Source organism: Panulirus ornatus, chromosome 59, assembly GCF_036320965.1.
Source record: "Panulirus ornatus isolate Po-2019 chromosome 59, ASM3632096v1, whole genome shotgun sequence".
Taxonomy (NCBI): Eukaryota; Metazoa; Arthropoda; class Malacostraca; order Decapoda; family Palinuridae; genus Panulirus; species Panulirus ornatus.
In genome coordinates this window covers 24,163,730-24,184,225 of record NC_092282.1, presented here as the reverse complement: position 1 = coordinate 24,184,225, position 20,496 = coordinate 24,163,730, and the positions used below count along the sequence as shown (strand labels likewise).

Sequence of the window (20,496 nt, the reverse complement as noted above, 5' to 3'; positions counted from 1 at the left end):
TGGTGACACCACACAACCCAGCCACATACCAACCTTCACTTGGAACCATTCATTCTCCTTTCTTCTCACTCATACATAAGCCCTGCATCCTTGATAAAAATCTCTCACTGCTTCTAGCTGCTTTCCTCCCACACCAGATATTCTTCAACCTTCCACAAAGCATCTCTATGACACCCTATCATATGCCTTCCCCAGATCCATAAATGACATGTACAAATCCATCTGTTTTTCAAACTATTTCTCACACATTCAAAAAATTTCAACACCTGACCCACACATACCTAACCACTTCTGAAACTTTACGGTTCCTTCCCGGGAAAGTTTGATTTTTTGTACACGACTTCTCCCTCTTAATCACTGAGAAAATCCAAATTCTATTTGCATAAGATATAAGCCCATTTGTGCAGGCAAGAGTAACAAGAAATGAAATATGTTATTCAAATAAAATTAATAAGCATACATGTTCGCTGATGATACAGCGCTGGTGGCTGATTCAGGTGAGAAACTGCAGAAGCTGGTGACTAAGTTTGGTAATGTGTGTGAAAGAAGAAAGTTGAGAGTAAATGTGAATAAGAGCAAGGTTATTAGGTACAGTAGGGTTGAGGGATAAGTCAACTGGGAGGTAAGTTTGAGTGGAGAAAAACTGGAGGAAGTGAAGTGTTTTAGATATCTGGGAGTGGATTTGGCAGTGGATGGAACCATGATAAAGGAAGTGAATGATAGGGTGGGAGAAGGGGGAAAGGGTCCGGGAGCACTGAAAAATGTGTGGAAATCGAGAACGTTATCTTGGAAAGCAAAAATGGGCATGTTTGGTTCCAACAACGTTATATGGTTGCGAGGCATGGGCTCTATAGCCCACAGAGTTGTGCGGAGGAGGGTGGATGTGCTGGAAATGAAATGTTTGAGGACAATATGTGGTGTGAGATGGTTTGATTGAGTAAGTATTGAAAGGGTAAGAGAGATGTGTGGTAATAAAAAGAGTGTGGTTGAGAGACAAGAAGAGGGTGTTTTGAAATGGTTTGGTCACATGGAGAGAATGAGTGAGGAAAGATTGACAAAGAGGATATATGTGTCACAGGTGGAGGGAACGAGGAGAAGTAGGAGAGCAAACTGGAGGTGGAAAGATGGAGTGAAAAAGATTCTGAGTGATCAGGGCCTGAACAAGCAGGAGGGTGAAAGGCGTGCAAGGAATAGAGTTAATTGGAACGATGTGGTATACCGGGGTCGACACGCTGTCAATGGACTGAACCAGGGCATGTGAAGCCTCTGGGGTAAACCAAGGAAAGTTTTATGGGGCCTGGATGTGGAAAGGGAGCTGTGGTTTCGGTGCATTATTACACGACAGCTAGAGACTGAGTGTGAACGAATGGGGCCTTTGTTGTCTTTCCTAGCGCTACCTTGCACACATGAGGGAGGAGGGGGTTGGTTATTCCATGTGTGGCCAGGTGGTGATGGGAATGAATAAAGGCAGACAGTATGAATCATGTTCATGTGTATATATGTATATGTCTGTGTGTGTATATATATGTGTACATTGAGATGTATAGGTATGTATATTTGCGTGTGTGGACGTTTATGTATATACATGTGTACGTGAGTGGGTTGGGCCATTCTTTCGTCTGTTTCCTTGCGCTACCTCGCTAACGCGGGAGACAGCGACAAAGCAAAATTATTTTTTTTTTTTTTATTATACTTTGTCGCTGTCTCCCGCGTTTGCGAGGTAGCGCAAGGAAACAGACGAAAGAAATGGCCCAACCCCCCCCATACACATGTATATACATACGTCCACACACGCAAATATACATACCTACACAGCTTTCCATGGTTGACCCCAGACGCTTCACATGCCTTGATTCAATCCACTGACAGCACGTCAACCCCGGTATACCACATCGTTCCAATTCACTCTATTCCTTGCCCTCCTTTCACCCTCCTGCATGTTCAGGCCCCGATCACACAAAATCTTTTCACTCCATCTTTCCACCTCCAATTTGGTCTCCCTCTTCTCCTCGTTCCCTCCACCTCCGACACATATATCCTCTTGGTCAATCTTTCCTCACTCATTCTCTCCATGTGCCCAAACCACTTCAAAACACCCTCTTCTGCTCTCTCAACCATGCTCTTTTTATTTCCACACATCTCTCTTACCCTTACGTTACTCACTCAATCAAACCACCTCACACCACACATTGTCCTCAAACATCTCATTTCCAGCATAATCATCCTCCTGCACAAAACTCTATCCATAGCCCACGCCTCGCAACCATACAACATTGTTGGAACCACTATTCCCTCAAACATACCCACCTTTGCTTTCCGAGATAATGTTCTCGACTTCCACACATTCTTCAAGGCTCCCAGAATTTTCGCCCCCTCCCCCACCCTATGATCCACTTCCGCTTCCATGGTTCCATCCGCTGCCAGATCCACTCCCAGATATCTAAAACACTCCACCTCCTCCAGTTTTTCTCCATTCAAACTCACCTCCCAATTGACTTGACCCTCAACCCTACTGTACCTAATAACCTTGCTCTTATTCACATTTACTCTTAACTTTCTTCTTCCACACACTTTACCAAACTCAGTCACCAGCTTCTGCAGTTTCTCACATGAATCAGCCACCAGCGCTGTATCATCAGCGAACAACAACTGACTCACTTCCCAAGCTCTCTCATCCCCAACAGACTTCATACTTGCACCTCTTTCCAAAACTCTTGCATTTACCTCCCTAACAACCCCATCCATAAACAAATTAAACAACCATGGAGACATCACACACCCCTGCCGCAAACCTACATTCACTGAGAACCAATCACTCTCCTCTCTTCCTACACGTACACATGCCTTACATCCTCGATAAAAACTTTTCACTGCTTCTAACAACTTTCCTCCCACACCATATATTCTTAATACCTTCCACAGAGCATCTCTATCAACTCTATCATATGCCTTCTCCAGATCCATAAATGCTACATACAAATCCATTTGCTTTTCTAAGTATTTCTCACATACATTCTTCAAAGCAAACACCTGATCCACACATCCTCTACCACTTCTGAAACCACACTGCTCTTCCCCAATCTGATGCTCTGTACATGTATAAATTGAGATGTATAGATATGTATATTTGCGTGTGTGGACGTGTATGTATATACATGTGTATGTGGGTGGGTTGGGCCATTCTTTCGTCTGTTTCCTTGTGCTTCCTCGCTAACGCGGGAGACAGCGACAAAGCAAAATAAATTAATATACATAAATAATAATAATAATAATAATAATAATAAACATGACCAAAGAAGGGCTGGTGGCCAGAGTACCCAACTTTATGGTCTGAGCCCCTTCTTTCTGAAGTCCTGTTTTCATCCCTATGAAATCAATGTTTTTATCACTTCTACTGTATATCATATCTTTCAAATTTAATAAGCTACATAATATTCAAAACTCATTCTTTTCATCTTTCACAAGTGCATCCATCCAGTTTCTCAAATTCTGAGCAACCCACCTAGTTACCTGTTGTGAATAAACTTACATGCATGACTGTTCCTGTCATATTTTGTAACAAGTCTTACATTGGAAAATGTTGATGCAAGCTTCATCTCCCACAAGTTTTGTCTAGTACCTGTATTATCATAAGTTTCATCTTCATCAGTCTTAACATTTTCAGGTAAGATATATTGTACCTATAAGATAGGAATAAAAGTATCATTTATGATGGTATGTTAAAGAAAAAAATATCACAAAGTTGTTGTACACTTGTAAAATGGAAACTTCACTATTATAGTGTAAAGGTTTGAAAGAAAATCAATCTGATATCACATTCCAACTTATAACAAGATATGGGTACCTGGCTTAGACTACGGTGGTTACTATTTACATATTACGAGGATAGAGTTTTATGCTCATGTTGGCCCATCTTTTTATCTTGTGTGAGTATACATATCCATACTCTAGCTGTCATGAGTAAATCCACTGAAACCACAGCCCCCTATCTACAAACACATTCCACAGACTCTTCCATAATTTCCCCAGCTAATTCACAAGCCCTGGTTCAATCCACTGACAGAGTAACCCCCTCTATATTATACCACTCAGACTCATTCTATCCTATGCACAACTTTCACCCTCAACCTTTTAAAATCTTTTCTATTCCATCCTTCCACCTCAAATTTGGTCTATCCCTTCTTCTTGTCCACTACATTTCAGACCCATATATCCTCTTTGTCAGCCTCTCCTCACTCACTCTCAATGTGTCCAAACCATTTCAGCATACACTTTTTGGCTTGCTCAACAATACTCTTCTCATCACTACACCTTTCTCTTAATCAACCCGTCCGACACCAAACAGTGTCCTAAGTTGACTTTTTTCAACACATCCATTCTTATCCACACATTCACATCTATACCCCGTGTTTTGCATATATACATCATTGGAACTAATATACCTCCAAACACCCATTTTTGTCAGGTTACAACCTCTCTTTCCTCAATGCTCCCAGAACCTTCAACCTCTTACCTAAACCTATGACTTGCTACCACTTCCATTAACTACCATAACCACTCCCAGGTATCTAAAACACCTCACTTCCACCAAATTTTCTCCATTTAAACACATACCGCAACAAACCCATCTCTCTGCCCTGCTAAACCTAATAACCTTACTTTTATTCACTTTTACTCTAAAGTTCCTCCTCTTGCACACTCTTGCAATCTCTGTCACTAACTCCTCCAATTTCTCAATCAAATTTGCTGACAGTGGTTTAATCAGCAAATAACAACTGACTCACTTCCTAAGCACCCCCTTACTCCCACTGTACTGCATACTTGCCCATCTCTAAAAAACCCTTAAATTTACCTTCCTCACCACCCCATCCATAAAAAACAGCCATGGCAACATAACACACCCCAGCTGCAGACCCACTTTCACCTGGAACCACTCATCTTCCTCTCTACCTTCTTACAGAGTTTTGTTTGTAAGTACGGATGCTTGTAAGTCGGACATTCATAAGTTGAGGACTCACTGTATGTATATACCCTCATCACAGGTTGATAGAAGAGCGAATGATACATGATAATCTACAAATGGCAACATACTGAAGGGATTAAGGATCTATCTATCTATCTATATCTCTGATACCTGTTCCCTTTTGGGACTCCCTCAGGTAGGGTGGCCATGGCAATAGTCTCCATAACTAGTGCCACTTCTTAGCCTCTAATGCATCATCCTTAACAGCCTATTTGCAGAGGGCAAGTCTAATACAGTTTGCAGAGGCTCTTACCTAATGTTCCTACTTACTACTTCTACCTTAGGACAATAATAAAAACTTAAAAGCCTCTCAACAAAAACTTAACAGCTTCAAGTCTGCAACAATAGCAAGGGATACATCAAAAAGATATCAAATACAAACAAGAACCCTGCAAAATTACATATATGATACATGCACAGGACAATCATATAAACATTTGAAACTAAACAGCATAAGGCTGAAGTCGGTCCCACATGAACCCAGGATTAATGACTGTGCAATGACAGTTGGGACTGGAGAAGAGTGTACAATGTACTCTAAATGGAGGCAGTGAAAAGAACCATTCCTTGGAGATAAATTGCAAAATTGAATTCAGCCACTTTTGGATTTCTATAGATGATCAAGGTTAACTAATCTATTCCCTGCAGATCAACTATACCTCAGTGCTGTCATTCTTCCCTGGCTTCAGCCTTGCAGTGATAAACAAGTGTTCTAATTCTGACTGAGATTTGCTAAGTTTCTTTATATCATCCCGAGAATCATTCTTTGCAAGTGACTGTGTTGCATCTGCAACACTTAACCCTTCAACTGGTACTTTTGGTTTTTCAGGCTTCATCCTGGATGCTCTATCTGTTACAGGGAACAGCCCAGTTAGAGTTGGGATATCTTGAAGATGATGGGTTTCCTCTGAAAGTGAAATATGGGTAATTTTCAAGTTCAAACTCTCATATACAGCATAAATGATGATGAGCAGGTTCCTCTTGGTAATTTACAGGTTAAATTCATCAACAATTGAGAACATAAACCTTACAAAATTAAGGATTCTAAACACAGCAAAGAGATGTAAATTCCACAAAACCTAGAATTCTTCAAAACTTAAAACTCATGAATGAGCCTTGTGCCACTAAAGGAAACATTAGGAATTGATTGATTGAACTCTTATGGTTCACTGGGCTGTAACTCAAACTCCCCATGAACTAATAAACCTACAGCATCATTTTTAGCATACCCATGTACAGCTCTTTATCTATATCACTGATGCCTCATTTCCCTAGAAAACACACCCTGGGGTGACGAAAGGTAATGGAAGAAAACTCTTCAGACTACCCTATCTTAACACACCTCTCTAGCATAACCCCCTTCATCGAAGTTCCCATTTGTTCTTTTGGCTTTGGCACATTATTTACCACATTATTCATTCTCCCTAAAGTTTAATGATACTCTCTCACCCCAACTCATCTGCCCTCTTTTTCAACACTTGCACCTTCCTCTTGACCTCCTGCCACTTTCTCTTATACATCTCCTAGTCATTTGCAATCCTTACTTGTATGTACTGCCCAAATGCCTCTCTTCTCTCCTTCACTAACAACTTTATTTCTTTATCCTATCTTCTCTCCCCTTCTTTGAAAGCCTCTACAGATCTTCACCTTGGCCCCCACAAGATCATGATCAGACATCCCACCAACTGCCCCTTTCAGCACATTTTACATCCAGAAGTCTCTCTTTTACACACCTATCAATTATCGTGTAATATAATAATGCCCTTTTACCATCTCTCCTATTCATGTATGTATACTTGTGTATATCTCTCTTTTCAGACCAGATATTCCTAATCACCAGTCTTTTTTCAGCACACAAATCCAAAAGCTCTTCACCATTTCCATTCACAACACTGAATACAAGACGCACACCAATTTTACCCTCAACTTCCACATTACTCACCTTCGCATTAAAATTACACTATTAACCAGTCTTATGCACCAAAACTGCTGACATACTCACTCAGCTGCTCCCAAAACACTTGCCCCTCATCATTTTTCTTCTCATGAACAGTTGCATAAGCACCAAATAATCATGATCTTTCTTCTCATGACCAGATGCATAAGCACCAATAATCACCCATCTCTCGCCATCCACTTTCAGTTTTACCCACATCAATACAGAATTTACTTCCTTGAACTCTATCACACAATCCCATAACTCCTGCTTCAAAAGTACTGCTACTCTTTCTTTAGCTCCTGTCCTCTCACCAACCCCTGACTTTGCTCCCAAGACTTTTCCAAACCATTTTTCCCCTTTATCCTTGAGCTTCATCTCACTTGAGCCAGAATATCCAGGTTTCTTTCCTCAAACATACTACCTACCTCTCTTTTCGTCTCATCTAAGTTACATCCACATACATTCAGACAACCCAATCTGGGATATGAGGAGGATGAGCACTCCCTGCTTGACTCCTTCAGTTTCCTCTTATAGAAATCATATCTATTTATAATACTCAATCGCTGTTTCCAGCATCAGTGGGTTGGCGCCAAGAAACAGGTGAAGAATGGCCCATCCATTCATATACATATATATTTTCTTTCTTTCTTTCATACTATTCGCCACTTCCTGCATTAGCGAGGTAGCATTAGGAACAGCGGACTGAGCCTTTGAGGGAATATTCTCCCCTGACCCCCTTCTCTGTTCCTTCTTTAGGAAAATTAAAAAAACACGAGGAGAGGATTTCCAGCCCCCCACTCTCTCCCCTTTTAGTCGCCTAAAACAAGAGGGGAGGATTTCCAGCCCCCACTCCCTCCCCTTTTAGTTACCTTCTATGACATGCAGGAAATACATGGGAAGCATTCTTTCTCCCCTATCCCCAGGGATACTTAATGAAAACAAAAGTAAATTTTTTCTTATATTGTCATATAAGCTTCATCTTGAGAAATAATATTAAGATACTGTTCATCAAGAGTTCAGATTGAATGAATGTATGTCTTACTTCAAACAAGAACAAGTTTTATCTAAAACCTACTGTTCTGCCAAGTATGAATAGTTATGAAAATCATCAAAAATTTACTGGTGTGAAAGTACTATCACCTCTTACCCTCAGGCACATTTGATGCTTAAATACATGTATATATAAGTATATATATATATATATATATATATATATATATATATATATATATATTCCACGAGGCGCTGGAAATCCTCCCCTCTTGCTTTTTTTTTAATTTTCCAAAAGAGGGAACAGAGAAGGGGGCCAGGTGAGGATATTCCCTCAAAGGCCCAGTCCTCTGTTCTCAACGCTACCTCGCTAATGCGGGAAATGGCAAATAGTATGAAAGAATATATATATATATATATATATATATATATATATATATATATATATATATATATATATATATATATATATATTTATCCCTGGGGATAGGGGAGAAAGAATACTTCCCACGTATTCCCTGCATGTCGTAGAAGGCGACTAAAAGGGGAGAGAGCGGGGGGCTGGAAATCCTCCCCTCTCAATTTTTTTTAATTTTCCAAAAGAAGGAACAGAGAAGGGGGCCAGGTGAGGATATTCCCTCAGTGGCCGAGTTCTCTGTTCTTAACGCTACCTCGCTAACGCGGGAAATGCCGAATAGTTTGAAAAAAAAAATATATATATATATATATATATATATTTTTTTTTTTTTTTTTTTTATACTTTGTCGCTGTTTCCCGCGTCTGCGAGGTAGCGCAAGGAAACAGACGAAAGAAATGGCCCAACCCCCCCCCCCCATACACATGTACATACACACGTCCACACACGCAAATATACATACCTACACAGCTTTCCATGGTTTACCCCAGACGCTTCACATGCCTTGCTTCAATCCACTGACAGCACGTCAACCCCTGTATACCACATGACTCCAATTCACTCTATTTCTTGCCCTCCTTTCACCCTCCTGCATGTTCAGGCACCGATCACACAAAATTTTTTCACTCCATCTTTCCACCTCCAATTTGGTCTCCCTCTTCTCCTCGTTCCCTCCACCTCCGACACATATATCCTCTTGGTCAATCTCTCCTCACTCATTCTCTCCATGTGCCCAAACCATTTCAAAACACCCTCTTCTGCTCTCTCAACCACGCTCTTTTTATTTCCACACATCTCTCTTACCCTTACGTTACTCACTCGATCAAACCACCTCACACCACACATTGTCCTCAAACATCTCATTTCCAGCACATCCATCCTCCTGCGCACAACTCTATCCATAGCCCACGCCTCGCAACCATACAACATTGTTGGAACCACTATTCCTTCAAACATACCCATTTTTGCTTTCCGAGATAATGTTCTCGACTTCCACACATTCTTCAAGGCCCCCAGAATTTTCGCCCCCTCCCCCACCCTATGATCCACTTCCGCTTCCATGGTTCCATCCGCTGCCAGATCCACTCCCATATATCTAAAACACTTCACTTCCTCCAGTTTTTCTCCATTCAAACTCACCTCCCAATTGACTTGACCCTCAACCCTACTGTACCTAATAACCTTGCTCTTATTCACATTTACTCTTAACTTTCTTCTTCCACACACTTTACCAAACTCAGTCACCAGCTTCTGCAGTTTCTCACATGAATCAGCCACCAGCGCTGTATCATCAGCAAACAACAACTGACTCACTTCCCATGTGTATGGAGGTGGGTTGGGCCATTTCTTTCATCTGTTTCCTTGCGCTACCTCACAAACGTGGGAGACAGCGACAAAAAAAAAAAAAAATATATATATATATATATATATATATATATATATATATATATATATATCTATATATATATATATATATATATATATATATATTTTCTTTCTTTCATACTATTCGCCATTTCCCGCATTAGCAAGGTAGCTTTAAGAACAGAGGACTGGGCCTCAGGGTATATCCTAACCTGGCCTCGTTCTCTGTTCCTTCTTTTGGAAAATTAAAAAAAACGAGAGGGGAGGATTTCCAGCCCCCCGCTCCCTCCCCTTTTAGTCGCCTTCTACGTCACGCAGGGAATACATGGGAAGTATTCTTTCTCCCCTATCCCCAGGAATAATATATATATATTATTATTATTATTATTATACTTTGTCGCTGTCTCCTGCGTTTGCGAGGTAGCGCAAGGAAACAGACGAAAGAAATGGCCCAACCCCCCCCATACACATGTATATACATACGTCCACACACGCAAATATACATACCTACACAGCTTTCCATGGTTTACCCCAGACGCTTCACATGCCTTGATTCAATCCACTGACAGCACGTCAACCCCGGTATACCACATCGCTCCAATTCACTCTATTCCTTGCCCTCCTTTCACCCTCCTGCATGTTCAGGCCCCGATCACACAAAATCTCTTTCACTACATCTTTTCACCTCCAATTTGGTCTCCCTCTTCTCCTTGCTCCCTCCACCTCCAACACATATATCCTCTTGGTCAATCTTTCCTCACTCATCCTCTCCATGTGCCCAAACCACTTCAAAACACCCTCTTCTGCTCTCTCAACCACACTCTTTTTATTTCCACACATCTCTCTTACCCTTACGTTACTCACTCGATCAAACCACCTCACACCACACATTGTCCTCAAACATCTCATTTCCAGCACATCCATCCTCCTGCGCACAACTCTATCCATAGCCCACGCCTCGCAACCATACAACATTGTTGGAACCACTATTCCTTCAAACATACCCATTTTTGCTTTCCGAGATAATGTTCTCGACTTCCACACATTCTTCAAGGCCCCCAGAATTTTCGCCCCCTCCCCCACCCTATGATCCACTTCCGCTTCCATGGTTCCATCCGCTGCCAGATCCACTCCCATATATCTTAAACACTTCACTTCCTCCAGTTTTTCTCCATTCAAACTCACCTCCCAATTGACTTGACCCTTAACCCTACTGTACCTAATAACCTTGCTCTTATTCACATTTACTCTTAACTTTCTTCTTCCACACACTTTACCAAACTCAGTCACCAGCTTCTGCAGTTTCTCACATGAATCAGCCACCAGCGCTGTATCATCAGCAAACAACAACTGACTCACTTCCCATGTGTATGGGGGTGGGTTGGGCCATTTCTTTTGTCTGTTTCCTCGCGCTACCTCGCAAATGTGGGAGACAGCGACAAAAAAAAGAAAAAAAAAAAATATATATATATATATATATATACAAATATATATATATTTTTTTTTTATACCTCGTCGCTGTCTCCCGCGGTTGCGAGGTAGCGCAAGGAAACAGACGAAAGAAATGGCCCAACCCCCCCCATACACATGTACATACACACGTCCACACACGCAAATATACATACCTACACAGCTTTCCATGGTTTACCCCGGACGCTTCACATGCCTTGATTCAATCCACCGACAGCACGTCAACCCCTGTATACCACATCGCTCCAATTCACTCTATTCCTTGCCCTCCTTTCACCCTTCTGCATGTTCAGGCCCCGATCACACAAAATCCTTTTCACTCCATCTTTCCACCTCCAATTTGGTCTCCCTCTTCTCCTCGTTCCCTCCACCTCCGACACATATATCCTCTTGGTCAATCTTTCCTCACTCATTCTCTCCATGTGCCCAAACCATTTCAAAACACCCTCTTCTGCTCTCTCAACCACGCTCTTTTTATTTCCACACATCTCTCTTACCCTTACGTTACTTACTCGATCAAACCACCTCACACCACACATTGTCCTCAAACATCTCATTTCCAGCACATCCATCCTCCTGCGCACAACTCTATCCATAGCCCACGCCTCGCAACCATACAACATTGTTGGAACCACTATTCCTTCAAACATACCCATTTTTGCTTTCCGAGATAATGTTCTCGACTTCCACACATTCTTCAAGGCCCCCAGAATTTTCGCCCCCTCCCCCACCCTATAATCCACTTCCGCTTCCATGGTTCCATCCGCTGCCAGATCCACTCCCATATATCTAAAACACTTCACTTCCTCCAGTTTTTCTCCATTCAAACTCACCTCCCAATTGACTTGACCCTCAACCCTACTGTACCTAATAACCTTGCTCTTATTCACATTTACTCTTAACTTTCTTCTTCCACACACTTTACCAAACTCAGTCACCAGCTTCTGCAGTTTCTCACATGAATCAGCCACCAGCGCTGTATCATCAGCAAACAACAACTGACTCACTTCCCATGTGTATGGGGGTGGGTTGGGCCATTTCTTTTGTCTGTTTCCTCGCGCTACCTCGCAAATGTGGGAGACAGCGACAAAAAAAAAAAAAAAATATATATATATATATATATATATATATATATATATATATATATATATATATATATATATATATATATTTTTTTTTTTTATACCTCGTCGCTGTCTCCCGCGGTTGCGAGGTAGCGCAAGGAAACAGACGAAAGAAATGGCCCAACCCCCCCCATACACATGTACATACACACGTCCACACACGCAAATATACATACCTACACAGCTTTCCATGGTTTACCCCGGACGCTTCACATGCCTTGATTCAATCCACCGACAGCACGTCAACCCCTGTATACCACATCGCTCCAATTCACTCTATTCCTTGCCCTCCTTTCACCCTCCTGCATGTTCAGGCCCCGATCACACAAAATCCTTTTCACTCCATCTTTCCACCTCCAATTTGGTCTCCCTCTTCTCCTCGTTCCCTCCACCTCCGACACATATATCCTCTTGGTCAATCTTTCCTCACTCATTCTCTCCATGTGCCCAAACCATTTCAAAACACCCTCTTCTGCTCTCTCAACCACGCTCTTTTTATTTCCACACATCTCTCTTACCCTTACGTTACTTACTCGATCAAACCACCTCACACCACACATTGTCCTCAAACATCTCATTTCCAGCACATCCATCCTCCTGCGCACAACTCTATCCATAGCCCACGCCTCGCAACCATACAACATTGTTGGAACCACTATTCCTTCAAACATACCCATTTTTGCTTTCCGAGATAATGTTCTCGACTTCCACACATTCTTCAAGGCCCCCAGAATTTTCGCCCCCTCCCCCACCCTATGATCCACTTCCGCTTCCATGGTTCCATCCGCTGACAGATCCACTCCCAGATATCTAAAACACTTCACTTCCTCCAGTTTTTCTCCATTCAAACTCACCTCCCAATTGACTTGACCCTCAACCCTACTGTACCTAATAACCTTGCTCTTATTCACATTTACTCTTAACTTTCTTCTTCCACACACTTTACCAAACTCCGTCACCAGCTTCTGCAGTTTCTCCCATGAATCCGCCACCAGCGCTGTATCATCAGCGAACAACAACTGACTCACTTCCCAAGCTCTCTCATCCAAAACAGACTTCATACTTGCCCCTCTTTCCAAAACTCTTGCATTTACCTCCCTAACAACCCCATCCATAAACAAATTAAACAACCATATATATATATATATATATATATATATATATATATATATATATATATATATAAGAGCAGTGTGGTTTCAGAAGTGGTAGAGGATGTGTGGATCAGGTGTTTGCTTTGAAGAATGTATGTGAGAAATACTTAGAAAAGCAAATGGATTTGTATGTAGCATTTATGGATCTGGAGAAGGCATATGATACAGTTGATAGAGATGCTCTGTGGAAGGTATTAAGAATATATGGTGTGGGAGGCAAGTTGTTAGAAGCAGTGAAAAGTTTTTATCGAGGATGTAAGGCATGTGTACGTGTAGGAAGAGAGGAAAGTGATTGGTTCTCAGTGAATGTAGGTTTGCGGCAGGGGTGTGTGATGTCTCCATGGTTGTTTAATTTGTTTATGGATGGGGTTGTTAGGGAGGTAAATGCAAGAGTTTTGGAAAGAGGGGCAAGTATGAAGTCTGTTGGGGATGAGAGAGCTTGGGAAGTGAGTCAGTTGTTGTTCGCTGATGACACAGCGCTGGTGGCTGATTCATGTGAGAAACTGCAGAAGCTGGTGACTGAGTTTGGTAAAGTGTGTGGAAGAAGAAAGTTAAGAGTAAATGTGAATAAGAGCAAGGTTATTAGGTACAGTAGGGTTGAGGGTCAAGTCAATTGGGAGGTGAGTTTGAATGGAGAAAAACTGGAGGAAGTGAAGTGTTTTAGATATCTGGGAGTGGATCTGGCAGCGGATGGAACCATGGAAGCGGAAGTGGATCATAGGGTGGGGGAGGGGGCGAAAATTCTGGGGGCCTTGAAGAATGTGTGGAAGTCGAGAACATTATCTCGGAAAGCAAAAATGGGTATGTTTGAAGGAATAGTGGTTCCAACAATGTTGTATGGTTGCGAGGCGTGGGCTATGGATTGAGTTGTGCGCAGGAGGATGGATGTGCTGGAAATGAGATGTTTGAGGACAATGTGTGGTGTGAGGTGGTTTGATCGAGTGAGTAACGTAAGGGTAAGAGAGATGTGTGGAAATAAAAAGAGCGTGGTTGAGAGAGCAGAAGAGGGTGTTTTGAAGTGGTTTGGGCACATGGAGAGGGTGAGTGAGGAAAGATTGACCAAGAGGATATATGTGTCGGAGGTGGAGGGAACAAGGAGAAGAGGGAGACCAAATTGGAGGTGGAAAGATGGAGTGAAAAAGATTTTGTGTGATCGGGGCCTGAACATGCAGGAGGGTGAAAGGAGGGCAAGGAATAGAGTGAATTGGAGCGATGTGGTATACCGGGGCTGACGTGCTGTCAGTGGATTGAATCAAGGCATGTGAAGCGTCTGGGGTAAACCATGGAAAGCTGTGTAGGTATGTATATTTGCGTGTGTGGACGTATGTATATACATGTGTATGGGGGGGGGGGGTTGGGCCATTTCTTTCGTCTGTTTCCTTGCGCTACCTCGCAAACGCGGGAGACAGCGACAAAGTATAAAAAAAATATATATATATTTTCTTTCTTTTAAACTATTCGCCATTTCCCGCATTAGCGAGGTAACATTAAGAACAGAGGACTGGGCCTTTGAGGGAATAACCTCACCTGGCCCAATTCTCTGTTCCTTCTTTTGGAAAATTAAAAAAAAAACGAGAGGGGAGGATTTCCAGCCCCCCACTCCCTCCCCTTTTAGTCGCCTTCTACGACACGCAGGGAAAACGTGGGAAGTATTCTTAATCCCCTATCCCCAGGGATATATATATATATATATATATATATATATATATATATATATATATATATATATATATATATATATTTTTTTTTTTATACCTCGTCGCTGTCTCCCGCGGTTGCGAGGTAGCGCAAGGAAACAGACGAAAGAAATGGCCCAACCCCCCCCATACACATGTACATACACACGTCCACACACGCAAATATACATACCTACACAGCTTTCCATGGTTTACCCCGGACGCTTCACATGCCTTGATTCAATCCACCGACAGCACGTCAACCCCTGTATACCACATCGCTCCAATTCACTCTATTCCTTGCCCTCCTTTCACCCTTCTGCATGTTCAGGCCCCGATCACACAAAATCCTTTTCACTCCATCTTTCCACCTCCAATTTGGTCTCCCTCTTCTCCTCGTTCCCTCCACCTCCGACACATATATCCTCTTGGTCAATCTTTCCTCACTCATTCTCTCCATGTGCCCAAACCATTTCAAAACACCCTCTTCTGCTCTCTCAACCACGCTCTTTTTATTTCCACACATCTCTCTTACCCTTACGTTACTTACTCGATCAAACCACCTCACACCACACATTGTCCTCAAACATCTCATTTCCAGCACATCCATCCTCCTGCGCACAACTCTATCCATAGCCCACGCCTCGCAACCATACAACATTGTTGGAACCACTATTCCTTCAAACATACCCATTTTTGCTTTCCGAGATAATGTTCTCGACTTCCACACATTCTTCAAGGCCCCCAGAATTTTCGCCCCCTCCCCCACCCTATGATCCACTTCCGCTTCCATGGTTCCATCCGCTGACAGATCCACTCCCAGATATCTAAAACACTTCACTTCCTCCAGTTTTTCTCCATTCAAACTCACCTCCCAATTGACTTGACCCTCAACCCTACTGTACCTAATAACCTTGCTCTTATTCACATTTACTCTTAACTTTCTTCTTCCACACACTTTACCAAACTCCGTCACCAGCTTCTGCAGTTTCTCCCATGAATCCGCCACCAGCGCTGTATCATCAGCGAACAACAACTGACTCACTTCCCAAGCTCTCTCATCCAAAACAGACTTCATACTTGCCCCTCTTTCCAAAACTCTTGCATTTACCTCCCTAACAACCCCATCCATAAACAAATTAAACAACCATATATATATATATATATATATATATATATATATATATATATATATATATATATATATAAGAGCAGTGTGGTTTCAGAAGTGGTAGAGGATGTGTGGATCAGGTGTTTGCTTTGAAGAATGTATGTGAGAAATACTTAGAAAAGCAAATGGATTTGTATGTAGCATTTATGGATCTGGAGAAGGCATATGATACAGTTGATAGAGATGCTCTGTGGAAGGTATTAAGAATATATGGTGTGGGAGGCAAGTTGTTAGAAGCAGTGAAAAGTTTTTATCGAGGATGTAAGGCATGTGTACGTGTAGGAAGAGAGGAAAGTGATTGGTTCTCAGTGAATGTAGGTTTGCGGCAGGGGTGTGTGATGTCTCCATGGTTGTTTAATTTGTTTATGGATGGGGTTGTTAGGGAGGTAAATGCAAGAGTTTTGGAAAGAGGGGCAAGTATGAAGTCTGTTGGGGATGAGAGAGCTTGGGAAGTGAGTCAGTTGTTGTTCGCTGATGACACAGCGCTGGTGGCTGATTCATGTGAGAAACTGCAGAAGCTGGTGACTGAGTTTGGTAAAGTGTGTGGAAGAAGAAAGTTAAGAGTAAATGTGAATAAGAGCAAGGTTATTAGGTACAGTAGGGTTGAGGGTCAAGTCAATTGGGAGGTGAGTTTGAATGGAGAAAAACTGGAGGAAGTGAAGTGTTTTAGATATCTGGGAGTGGATCTGGCAGCGGATGGAACCATGGAAGCGGAAGTGGATCATAGGGTGGGGGAGGGGGCGAAAATTCTGGGGGCCTTGAAGAATGTGTGGAAGTCGAGAACATTATCTCGGAAAGCAAAAATGGGTATGTTTGAAGGAATAGTGGTTCCAACAATGTTGTATGGTTGCGAGGCGTGGGCTATGGATTGAGTTGTGCGCAGGAGGATGGATGTGCTGGAAATGAGATGTTTGAGGACAATGTGTGGTGTGAGGTGGTTTGATCGAGTGAGTAACGTAAGGGTAAGAGAGATGTGTGGAAATAAAAAGAGCGTGGTTGAGAGAGCAGAAGAGGGTGTTTTGAAGTGGTTTGGGCACATGGAGAGGGTGAGTGAGGAAAGATTGACCAAGAGGATATATGTGTCGGAGGTGGAGGGAACAAGGAGAAGAGGGAGACCAAATTGGAGGTGGAAAGATGGAGTGAAAAAGATTTTGTGTGATCGGGGCCTGAACATGCAGGAGGGTGAAAGGAGGGCAAGGAATAGAGTGAATTGGAGCGATGTGGTATACCGGGGCTGACGTGCTGTCAGTGGATTGAATCAAGGCATGTGAAGCGTCTGGGGTAAACCATGGAAAGCTGTGTAGGTATGTATATTTGCGTGTGTGGACGTATGTATATACATGTGTATGGGGGGGGGGGGTTGGGCCATTTCTTTCGTCTGTTTCCTTGCGCTACCTCGCAAACGCGGGAGACAGCGACAAAGTATAAAAAAAATATATATATATTTTCTTTCTTTTAAACTATTCGCCATTTCCCGCATTAGCGAGGTAACATTAAGAACAGAGGACTGGGCCTTTGAGGGAATAACCTCACCTGGCCCAATTCTCTGTTCCTTCTTTTGGAAAATTAAAAAAAAAACGAGAGGGGAGGATTTCCAGCCCCCCACTCCCTCCCCTTTTAGTCGCCTTCTACGACACGCAGGGAAAACGTGGGAAGTATTCTTAATCCCCTATCCCCAGGGATATATATATATATATATATATATATATATATATATATATATATATAAAAATATATATAAATATATTTTTTTTTTATTATACTTTGTCCCTGTCTCCCGCGTTTTCGAGGTAGCGCAAGGAAACAGACGAAATAAATGGCCCAACCCCCCCCCATACACATGTATATACATACGTCCACACACGCAAATATACATACCTACACAGCTTTCCATGGTTTACCCCAGACGCTTCACATGCCCTGATTCAATCCCCTGACAGCACGTCAACCCCGGTATACCACATCGTTCCAATTCACTCTATTCCTTGCCCTCCTTTCACCCTCCTGCATGTTCAGGTCCCGATCACACAAAATCTTTTTCACTCCATCTTTCCACCTCCAATTTGGTCTCCCTCTTCTCCTCGTTCCCTCCACCTCCGACACATATATCATCTTGGTCAATCTTTCCTCACTCATTCTCTCCATGTGCCCAAACCACTTCAAAACACCCTCTTCTGCTCTCTCAACCACGCTCTTTTTATTTCCACACATCTCTCTTACCCTTACGTTACTCACTCGATCAAACCACCTCACATCACACATTGTCCTCAAACATCTCATTTCCAGCACATCCATCCTCCTGCGCACAACTCTATCCATAGCCCACGCCTCGCAACCATACAACATTGTTGGAACCACTATTCCTTCAAACATACCCATTTTTGCTTTCCGAGATAATGTTCTCGACTTCCACACATTCTTCAAGGCCACCAGAATTTTCGCCCTCTCCCCCACCATATGATCCACTTCCGCTTCCATGGTTCCATCCGCTGCCAGATCCACTCCCAGATATCTAAAACACTTCACTTCCTCCAGTTTTTCTCCATTCAAACTCACCTCCCAATTGACTTGACCCTCAACCCTACTGTACCTAATAACCTTGCTCTTATTCACATTTACTCTTAACTTTCTTACTTCACACACTTTACCAAACTCAGTCACCAGCTTCTGCAGTTTCTCACATGAATCAGCCACCAGCGCTGTATCATCAGCGAACAACAACTGACTCACTTCCCAAGCTCTCTCATCCACAACAGACTTCATACTTGCCCCTCTTTCCAAAACTCTTGCATTCACCTCCCTAACAAACCCATCCATAAACAAATTAAACAACCATGGAGACATCACACATCCCTGCCGCAAACCTACATTCACTGAGAACCAATCACTTTCCTCTCTTCCTACACGTACACATGCCTTACATCCTCGATAAAAACTTTTCACTGCTTCTAACAACTTGCCTCCCACACCATATATTCTTAATACCTTCCACAGAGCATCTCTATCAACTCTATCATATGCCTTCTCCAGATCCATAAATGCTACATACAAATCCATTTGCTTTTCTAAGTATTTCTCACATACATTCTTCAACGTATACATATATATACACACAAAGTCATATACATATATACACATGTACATAATTCATAGTCTGCCCTTATTCATTCCCGTCGCCAACCCGCCACACATGAAATGAAAACCCCCTCCTCCCGCACGTGCGCGAGGTAGCACTAGGAAAAGACAACAAAGGCCATATTCGTTCACTCTCAGTCTCTAGCTGTAATTTATAATGCACTGAAACCACAGCTCCCTTTCCACATCCAGGTCCCATAAAACTTTCCATGGTTTACCCCAGATGCTTCACATGCCCTGGTTCAATCCATTGACAGCGCGTTGGCGCCGGTACACCACATCGTTCCAATTAACTCTATTTCTTGCACACCTTTCACCCTCCTGCATGTTCAGGCACCGATCACTCAAAATCTTTTTCACTCCATCTTTCCACCTCCAATTTGGTCTCCCACTTCTCCTCATTCCCTCCACCTCTGACACATATATCCCCTGGGGATAGGGGAGAAAAAATGCTTCCCATGTTTTCCCTGCATGTCGTAAAAGGCAACTAAAAGGGGAGGGAGCGGGTGGCTGGAAATCCTTCCCTCTCGTATTTTTTTAATTTTCCAAAAGAGGAACAGAGAAAGGGGCCAAGTGAGGATGTTACCTCAAAGGCTCAGTCCTCTATTCTTAACACTATCTCGCTAGCGTGGGAAATGGCAAATAGTATAAAAAAAAATATTATCTTTATTTCATTTTACTTTGTCGCTGTCTCTCGCGTTAGTGAGGTAGCACAAGGAAACAGACGAAAGAATGGCCCAACCCAACCAAATACACATGTATAAACATACGCATCCACACTCGCAAATATACACACCTATACATCTCAACGTATACACATATATACACACACACACATACATATATACACATGTATATAATTCATACTGTCTGCCTTTATTCATTCCTATTGCCACCTCGCCACACATGAAATAACATCCCCCTTCCCCCGCATGTGCATGAGGTAGTGCTAGGAAAAGACAACAAAGGCCCCATTCGTTCACACTCAGTCTCTAGCTGTCATATATAATACACTGAAACCACAGCTCCCTTTC

The 20,496-nt window shown here is 42.5% G+C and overlaps 1 protein-coding gene across 1 annotated transcript in view; it reads right to left on the bottom strand.

Annotated features, from left to right (window-relative positions):
* LOC139767270 (uncharacterized) overlaps nt 1-20,496 on the bottom strand; it is a 115,741-nt gene that overhangs the window by 45,385 nt on the left and 49,860 nt on the right. The window contains exon 8 of the mRNA XM_071696451.1: nt 5,683-5,930. Coding sequence (XP_071552552.1) covers nt 5,683-5,930 — 248 coding nt within the window. The remainder of the gene's footprint in view (nt 1-5,682; nt 5,931-20,496) is intronic.